This window comes from Phalaenopsis equestris, unplaced genomic scaffold (genome assembly GCF_001263595.1).
Source record: "Phalaenopsis equestris unplaced genomic scaffold, ASM126359v1 Scaffold233209, whole genome shotgun sequence".
NCBI lineage: Eukaryota > Viridiplantae > Streptophyta > Magnoliopsida > Asparagales > Orchidaceae > Phalaenopsis > Phalaenopsis equestris.
In genome coordinates, this window is record NW_018251162.1 from 5121 (window position 1) to 15150 (window position 10030).

General features: G+C 39.1%; 1 protein-coding gene across 1 annotated transcript in view; it reads left to right on the forward strand.

Moving 5' to 3' along the window:
• The first annotated feature begins 1367 nt into the window (after positions 1 to 1367).
• Positions 1368 to 10030, forward strand: part of LOC110038599 (translation initiation factor eIF-2B subunit epsilon-like) — a 41104-nt gene continuing 32441 nt past the window's right edge. Inside the window, exons 1-3 of the mRNA XM_020743477.1 lie at positions 1368 to 1637; positions 1758 to 1831; positions 3058 to 3149. Of these exons, the coding sequence (XP_020599136.1) occupies positions 3071 to 3149 (79 nt within the window). The 5' untranslated portion in view covers positions 1368 to 1637; positions 1758 to 1831; positions 3058 to 3070. The remainder of the gene's footprint in view (positions 1638 to 1757; positions 1832 to 3057; positions 3150 to 10030) is intronic.

Below are 10030 nucleotides of genomic sequence, written 5' to 3' on the forward strand. Positions count from 1 at the left end.
TGAATGCTAGAAAACGTCTCCTCTTATATTGATCATCTCCATCACACACTTCTCTGCTTTGCTTTTCGGGAAGCTGAAGCAATTCACCCACGCAAAGGGTTCACGGTTGGTCGTCATTGCCTAACATGGAGTCTTTTTGAGGCTGGAGTTAACCAACAATAATTGGAAAATCAAATATTATTACTGAAATAAAATAGGAAATTACAACTAACCAAATCATAAATATGAAATTACAACGAATGACAACACAAACTCCTACTATGGTTGTATCAAATAATGGTGGTGGTGGCTGCTAGTGAGGGTTTGGAAGGTGGTTGGGTGGTCAAGGGAGATTGACAAGCAGAAACAACAAGGAGGTTATATCCTTGGTTCCTAGATAGCAAGCAACCAGCGTAAATCGCGTGGAAGGGCTGCTATGGGTGGTGGCAAAATGGAGGGAGGGGGAGGGCTTTGTTCCTGGAAAGCGATAACAAGGTGGAAGACGCGGAACACTAATTCTGGAGGGAGACAACATGGTGGAGGGGAGGAGTGTTGGTTCTGGCAGGCGGTTTGCTGTTTTGGGCTGCTGCAGCAAGGACATGCGATGGGGAGCAATGTGGGATGGATGTGGAGTGGTAAAGAAAGGATAATCACCACCTTGGAAGTAAGATACAACCGGTGCACTGCCCTAGATGGGAATAGAGAGACGCTGACGACTGTTCTGAACAAACTCAAGCTAAGAACTAACCTAAAACACGATAAAATAATATAAATAGTTCTAGTGTAAGTAGGAGTGGACCCCTGCTATACTTGGGTCAAACCGGTCCAAACACAGCAATTGAGCTCAGCTGGATGTTCCATGTCACTCTCGAGATCACGCATGAAGGTGCCCTTTGATTTCCTTTCTTCCTCTCACTCGATTTTTATTTTCTGTTTCATTCCTTCAATTTGCCCTTTCATCTTTTCTTAAAAGCCTGAAAATGTAAAGCAAGCATTGCACGGAAATTTTTACGAAAAAACAAAGGGCGTTACACTAATAGATTAGCTTGGGAATATAAAATAATCACAATAGATGATGTCAATTATGTTTATGGCCAAAATATATAACAGTTAAATAATTCTGTTTTATTTTTGAAAATGTTAAGAAGGAAGAAATTATTCAAGTGCTAATGTATTTGTGCCTCATGACTTCAAGTTAAAAATAATATATATATATATATATATATATATATATATATGTATGTAGATACATACATACATATACATAGATGTATAGGTAAGTACATGCATACATACCTACATACATACAAAATGAGATTGACTGGTTGAGCTAAAGTCAGAATCGTGAACATGATCTCAATCAACATTTAAGCAACACATAAAAATGAGTTACATTATTTTATTTATAGTTTTACGTCTCTGGAGCTGGTTATATTTGGTCATCCTGTGAGGGAGGAAATGAAGATGAATGGAGACACTCAATTGCACCAATCCCTGCAGACAAGCTCTCAGTATTAGTACCAAATTCTTTTGCTGATATTGATGCAGCAGACCAGGACACGGGCAGTATTCCAGCATCTGGTGAATTGCTACCTGATTCTGGGAGTACAGTTGGTGATGGTGAAGATTATAGAGATTCTGCTGATTTTGAGAAGGAGGTATAGTTACTTCCAGTGAATTTTCTTCTGTATCTTTCTCGTGAGTTTAAATTTCAATGAAAATCCAGTGAAGCTTGACTTTCATTTTAGCCAGTATTTATCTGTGAAATCTGTCTTCAGGTGGATGCAACTTTTCAACGAGCTCTTGCTGGTGTGAATTTGGAGAACGTTATTTTGGAAATCAATTCACTAAGGTTATTTTCGTTTTTCAGCTTTTCAGAAAGATTTTTATACCTGTCAGCATTTATAAGATTAAATAGATTTCAGATGTTGATGATTCTGATTTTCAATTTACTTGAGTCTTTACGTGGGAAAATTTAGGCAGCTTTAATTGAAGGGTTGCTAAACAGAAACTGACACGGTGATGCAAGGGGGCTGAATCGGGCTGCCGGTTCAGCCACTGGTGCCGGTTGGGTTAGGAAGGCTTAACTGGCTGGCTCTAATTAGGGCTGGAATGCTGCATCCTCTTTTCCCCTCCCTCTCCTTACTTATCTACTATTATAAATTGGCCCTTTGCTTTGTTTGTTGTTAGACTTTTGGTGCTTTCTGATTTCGGATTTCTAGCTGCTAGGTTTTTTCTCTTGTTAGGGTTGTATCCGATGACAGGTGGTGCTCTGGCTGTATCCTACTCCGAAGTGGTGACTACCTTGACCTAGTTGCTCCCTTGTCGCCCTCTCCACTGCTTGATAACTTCCAATCGTCATCCTCTAGTAGTTCAACTTGCTGCTATCATTTCTTTGCTTCTCGCTGCCGCTCTCTTCTCTCCCCTCTCGAACTGCTCAACCTGCTACCCAAGCCCCTGCTCCCCAACCACCAGCATCAATTCACATCCTATATCAACCCCACCCGCCTCCATCTACAGCCCTGTTCATCCCAGGTATTACTGCAACTATTTCCCTTCGCATGCCGTTCCCATAACCCTTCCTATTCTCTCAAACGATTGTCTTACAACCGATAGCCGCAAGAACTCTCCAGCCTCTCCCCCGTCACCTCCTACCCTTCTTTGACCTGCCGACTCCATCTTCCCCAACCCCACGGCTGAACCCGAAACCCCCAACCTGCCCTTTTCTACTTCTCACCGGCACTCGCCATCCCTCATCCTCACCCTAGGTTGTCCCGTCTTTTATGCTTGTGTTGTTATTTTCCTGTTGTTAAGGGTTATTTTTTGTAAACCTTTTGAATCTCATCAATAATATTTTATTTTTATTGTGGTTTGGGTCAACTTTGGTGTCAGATAATCACTTTGTTTTTCTAGAATATCCATAAAATTTTTCGAAAGAAAATACACAATACACTTTACCCCATATGCAAAATATACATTTATTGACAAACGTTCAAATTTCATTCAAGGTGCTTTTTTTTATATTATTGTTCCTTGAGCGCAATGGTAAGATTTTTTGTATATGTTCTTTTTTTTCAGATTGTCATATCATATGTCACATGCTGATTGTGCTGGCGCATTGTTCCATTCGATAATGAAGGCAGCATTGGTATTCCCCTATTCTTCTAAAAGTAAGAATTTCACTCTCTAATGTTAATCTATCGGATTCATAGTTCAACATGTTCGAAAAGATTTAAAGAAATCAATATAAGTTCTATCTCCTTTAGTGTTACTAGTAAACTGATTAACTATTACATACATTTTATCTGCAAGCATTGATAGCTTGGGCTTCTCTTGGGACTACTGTTACAACAGCTGCAAGATGGATTTCATCAAGAGAATCTTGGAATTTTGACTTCCATGACATCTACAGCCCATTTTTGTTGTTTTAAGAGTGCTTTGCTTGGGCTGCGTTATTTATTTGACTAGGAGACAATGATCTGCATGATTAATTATTTTTCCAAAAGTTGTAATCTTTAATCTACATTTTGATACTTGAAATAACATCATTCAATCAAATATTTGAAGATTGGACAACCGCCGCTTCTCTTAACAATTGAAAATATGGTTTTTTTTGGGTCACATTACTATCTTTTTCTGGCCATAAAATCCTTCAAATTGTACAATATATTAGAAAGAATTTGGCTTATGGGAAAGAAACAGATTAAAAGCTTCTTTAGGAGTTAGTTTAGCACCGTTTACTTTTCATGGCTGCTTCTCTGTCACCTACTTATCTTCCACATCGTAATGAGTGGATAGAGAAAGATGAGATAGAGAGAGATTATATGTTTATGCATATCTATCACATGGAAGATTTGATAAACAATTACAATCTGGCTGACATAAGCAACACAATTTTTCCAATACAATGTCTGCGGATGGAGCCCAGTCTTATCTCCACCATGTTCTCTCTCTCTCTCTCTCTCTCTCTCTCTCTCTCTCAGTGAACTATATATATATATATTATTTTTTTTGTTTGGGGAAAGAGCAAGAGTGACTCTCTATGTGTTAATATAAAGAAAAAGTATAAGAAGGGGAGGGGAGGAGGATCCCCGCCTAAAAATCCAAAAAAATATATTGAAAAAACTCACCTCTAAGGGTTCCTCCTCCCACAGTACAACCCACACCAAATCAAACCCGAAAATTACAAGTATAGCCAAGCCAAAAAAACAAAACCCAAAACAAATATACCTGTGCGAATGCAAAACAAAAATAGGTAAAACATTTGAGAAAAACCAAAATCTGGCATCAGATAAAAACTCCAAATCTCTCCAAGCCAACAAAACAACAGATAGAACGCTCCAAGCCAGCGGTTCTGCCACCAAGGAAACTGATCCACAAGCAAAAAAAGTCTAGCAGAGAAGAAAAGAAGGCGTTCTGACCTGCCAGAACATAGAGAGCAGCAAAGGGAGGGTGCAGATAAAACGTAGAGATGAAGTAGAAAAACCAAACCAGAGAGCTGTGCATAAAAATTTTCTAAGTTCTAATATAAGGCAAATTTAATGAGTCCCGAGTAAGTAAAAGCCGGAGGGGTGTAGGGGGGATAAACCAACAGTGCACACTCCCCCTGCTTGCCTGGTTAACCAATCGGCAGGGGGGGGGCCCTCTCTGTCGACGGAGATCCCACTCACCGACATCACTATTAAAGCTTGAATACGTTTGAGGGTACAAATAATGTCCCAGAGAGGTGAAGAGACACCCAGTAAAATCTTATAAAGTAGTTTTGAGTCTGTTTCAACAATAATAGTATGAAAATTTAAAGCAAGATATACCCCCAACATTTCGTAGCTAAGGGAGTATTAGCGGCAACATGAGAAGTAAAATAGCCCAAAAAATGCCCCTCAAAATTTCTAAAAAGGCCACCAACAGCAGCAAAAAGCTCATTCTAGTTGCCATTGACAATAACTTTCACCTAGCCAGGAGGAGGGGGTGTCTAGCTGACTAAACGAGGGGGCCTAGCTCTCATACCATAGGGAGCAACATTAGTAGAGGCCCTTAGGGCCTTAGAGTAATAGACTAGAATATAGGAAGTAGTAATAACGACAGTTGGGGTGGAGGAAATGTATTTATGGCTATTTCTGGCAGCCCAAAGAACCAAAGGACCAGCAGAGGGAGGGAAAGACGCCTTCCCTCGTCATCGGCGTAAGCCTTCTACTCTCACAAATAGGTAATTAAAGTGCCCCTATGGGTCCAGGGGATACCAAAATGTAAACCCAAAATATTCCAGACATCCATTGAAAAAGGACATTCAAAAAATATGTCTTAAGCCTTCCTCCGAAATTTTGCACAGAGGACATCTTGATGCCAGTCTTAAACCTTTCAGTTTCAGAATGTCATCAAGAGTAAGTAAGGAGGAGAAATAGTGCCAGAGGAAAAAGGAGATAGAGGGAGTAAAGAGTTTATGCCAAATCCAATTTCTCCAAAACCAATCAGGATGAGTGTAAAGTGTCATATATCAACTTACAGACCGACTGCGAAGAAGACTTCTTCTAAACAGGATAATCTCTGCGGGAAGGGGTAGTAGGAATATTAGATATATAATTAGCATTCAACTCCCCCATCAGAGAACATAGCTTAGCCAGAGAACATAGATTAGTAAAATCCTAACTTTCTTGAGAAAAGAGACAAAAAACAAGCAAATTGTTTGTATGAGATGAATGAGTGTGCTCAGATAGGGAAGGCATTCCCCAATTATCATTCCAGAAAGAGATGTTTCCATCACCAATATCCCAAAACATAAAAGTCTCTAGCAATGGATCTGGCATTCAAAATGGTCTTCCAGATCCTAGAGTCACCTAACTTCCACAAAACCTGGGAAGGGTGGGAAGTGGCACAATATTTTTGATGCATAAAAGAGGCCCAGAGAGAAGAGCCCTCTCTAAATTTAAACCAAAGCTTGCAAAGATTAACCTTAACAGTATGTTGTAAAGCTTTGAAACCAAAACCCCCAGCATTTTTAGGTTTGCACATCCTATGCCAAGAAACCCAAATCTTCTTAGCACCACTCCCCCCATAGGAATTTATTAAAAAACATTTCCATAACTTTAATGACACTCTTCTTCGGATTGAACACCTGTAAAGCATAGAGAGAAACACTTTGAAGCACACTCGAAAGCAAAGTAATTCTACCCCCAGTAGATATAAAGACATTCCTCCAATCATTAATCTTATGTTTAATTTTGTCAATGACATCATCAATCTGAATCTGCTTTTTCCTTCCCCTAATAAGATTTACCCCAAGATACTTTAAAGAGAGGGAGGCATGATGATAACCAGTGAAAGAAGCCCCCCAATTAGCAATATAATGTTTAACATGCTTGCCAAAAAACAACTTACATTTGTCACAGTTAAAAGTCAAACCAAAACAATTCTGAAAATTATTTAAGAGCATCATTAATATTTTGATAGCAAGTTTAGATGCATTCGCAAAAATAATAACATTATCAGCATAAACAAGGTGGGAGACCATAGTTTTAGCCTTATGAGAGAATTGTGTGTGAGGGTAGAGCAATTGAAAACGATTGAGTAATCTAGATAAGTAATCAAAGGCAATGATGAAAATAATAGGGGAGAGAGTGTCCCCTTGTTTAATACCCCTTTTAGCGGAGAAAAAATCATAAAAATTGTCATTAACAAGCACACCGTAATGATTATTGGTCAACCATCTTTTAATTAGCATGCAAAAGTTAGAACTAAAAACTCTGGCCACCAAGACATTAATAATGAAATCCCAGCTAATGGTATCAAAGACTTTTTTGATATCTAGTTTTATAACTAAGTTTCCACCCCTGCATTTTCTATCAAGATTTTCAATAATTTCTTGGGCTAACAAAATATTATCAGAAATATCACAGCTTTTAACAAAAGTCGATTGATGTGGAGAAATGAGAGAGGGAAGATGAGGTTGTGCACGAGCCACAATCAATTTACTTATGATCTTAGAGAGAGGCCTGAAATTCTTCCAGACAATTTATCCGTGGATTTAGGGATATGCACAATCAAGGCAGCAGTAAAGTACTTACCAGGATTTTCTCCTTGAAAAAAACTTTGAAGGGCTACAATTTCCTCATTTTTTATGATGTCCCAACAATAAATATAGAAAGCAGAAGTAAAACCATCAGGTTCAGGAGCTTTTTGGGAGTAAATATCTTTGAGAGGAGAGAATTTCCATCTTCGAAGGAGGGCCAGACAATAAAAGGGACGATACCAATTCTCTATTGGCATCAAACAGATCCGGATCAATATCATTGACCGGGACAACATCATCATAAAGAGAAGCAAAATAATCTGCAACATTGGAGTCAATTTTATCAACATTAGTAAGGACAATACCCTCAGATGTGACAATCTTAAGAATAACATTAATATTCCTTCTATTCTTGATGGTAGCGTGGAAATATTTAGTATTCCGATCACCATTGCTAAAGTGAGTGTCACAGACTTTGTGCCGTAGGAAATCTTCCTCAATAGTGATTTCCTCTAGGAGTTTTTGACGAGCCTGAGCCACATTTTCGATAAGAGGAGTGCAGATAATCTGTGACTCCAGTGCATCCACCTCCTGTTGAGCTTTCAAAACCCTGGAGTGGACATTGCCAAACACATCAAAATTTCACTTCTTCAATAGAGAAGACACTTTTATGCAATTGCCACAAAATAAACCATGGGCTGTCACACAACCGAGAACTCCAAGCCTGTTTAACCATATTAAGAAATGTAAGAGTGAGGTTCAGACATTGAGAAATTTAAAATGAGAGTGAGCATGTTTAGAATGAAAAGCCAAACTAAGCAAAATAGGATTATGATCTGAGGCAACATGATTAAGAAGTTTTACATGAATGATATTATAATAATCTAGAAAAGAGGAGTTTCCCAAAAATCTGTCAAGCCTCTGCATAAGCAGGCCTCTCCTCCAAGTATAAGGAGTACCCGAGAAACCTAAATCAAAACGCCCAACATCAATAATATGCTTACAAAAACGGTTGATAATATTTGTATCAGCTTTAGTCCCACCCCTTTTCTCCGAAGGGGAGATAACCATATTAAGATCACCTCCAACAAACCAGTTATCAACAATAGAAGCACTCATGTGTATAAGTTGTTACCAAAGAAATAATTTATCCTGTAATAAGGAGCTGGCATTAATGAAGGTAGCCCAACCATGAAATTCCTCCAACGTATAGTGAACAAGAACATATTGCAAATCATCATTAATGATGCTGAATTTAATTTCATTCTTCCAAAAAATCCAGATTTTATTGTTCTGATTACTATAGTGCATATAGTTTTTAAATTTTTTAATAATACCATCCTTATGGACAGACACCAGCGGCTCCAAATTGCAAAAATGCCCGGCTTATGGACCCTGCATAAATATTTTAAACAATTAATGGGGTGGGGGTCCGCCACTCCCCTAATGTTCCACACTAATATGCTATGATATGCTAATCATGTTGGCTTAAAGCACCCCTCCTAGTGATCCCAGGGGAAGGTGCAAGTGCTCTCCCTCAGAATGGTAAATGACATCAGTATTGCTTGAAGTTTTCATATTAGAAATGTCAGACTTCCTTCTTCCTCTTTTCCTACTGTATTTTTGGATACTCCATTCAGAATCTAAGGCTAAAGTAGCCTCAGCAACCTGGTCAATTTGTGTAGTAATAGAGTGCATAGTAGGGGGGGTGTTGAGTTGTAACGGTTTGGGGAGTTTCCACAATTGGTAATTCCCCAGGGAAAGTATTAGCAATAAGTAATTCAATGTCCTGCTCAACCAATAACTCAGCGCCCATAGTTGAAGATGGCAGATGTTGAGATGGTGTGGACTTTGTGTATCAGAAACCCGTTCCACTGTGGCTTCAAACCTCTCATTGTTTAGAGGGCCATCATGCTCACGGTACCATGTTGCACAACACTATTCCCCTCCAAGCAAGGGGCAATTTGTTCAATCGCAGGAGGTGTTCTCTGAGTAGACTTAATCTCAGCAGAGGTCGAACGACCCGCACTATTTTTCCTTATTTCAGGATGCAGGTGAAAACAATGCACCAAATCATGTCCAAACATGCGGCAATGGGAGCAGTGGTGAGGATGTTTCTTAAGAAAAACCTGTTGCCAGTAACCAATATGTGTAGAACCTATCAAAACCTCCTCAGGGGGGTAAAGTAACATCTCTTTTAATTAAAATTCTTGCATAGAAGGCCTTGTTAAGTTGAAAGTCGGAGCATCTAATATTAGCGGTTTACCAAACATGACAGTGATTGAGAATAAAATCTCGTGGTGGAACATATGCACTTTTAAACCAGGTAGACGAAGCCAAACAGGAATAATAGGAAACTCAGCCCGAGGATCGAAATCAGTAGTCCATTTTAGGACTTTCATCAAAACATTCTCAAAACGAATAGTTTTACGAGCAAAGAGTTTAGCGTAGTCTTCCTCATTAGACAACCGAATCAGTATATGCCTACTATCAAGAGCACCAATCTTCCAGCCCCAAGCCAAATTTAAAAGCTCGAAAAGTTTAAGAAGAAAATCAAATTTTGGTAGCCCATAGAGAAACTTACCCACCATATGGAAACGACAAGCAGAGGCCAGAATGGTGTTTTTAGAGTCCGAGAGGAAGAGCACAAACTTACCCCCTTCTTTCCCTGTTTCTTTATGAAATTGTACTCCCCACCAAGAATCAAAGAGTCATGAAAGGAAGAAGGAAAATGCGAACTTTGGAGCAGCATCGGAGGAGGAGCCCCCAACAGTGACTCCGGCATAAGTTGTTGCCATTGACAACAAAAACCAAAAAAAATGAGGAGCAGGAGACGAGCTCGAAGGAGAAGCCAAAGCAAGAAAACAAATGGAAATATCTCACCAATATCCAGCAGACGAGAGAGAAGAAACACCGTCAGCATCCCGAAATCACCTCCAGGCCAGGAAACCCGAACCCTACCAGAGCTCCATCGCAATTTATATATATATATATATATATACATACATACATACATATGTATATGTATATGTATATATATATATA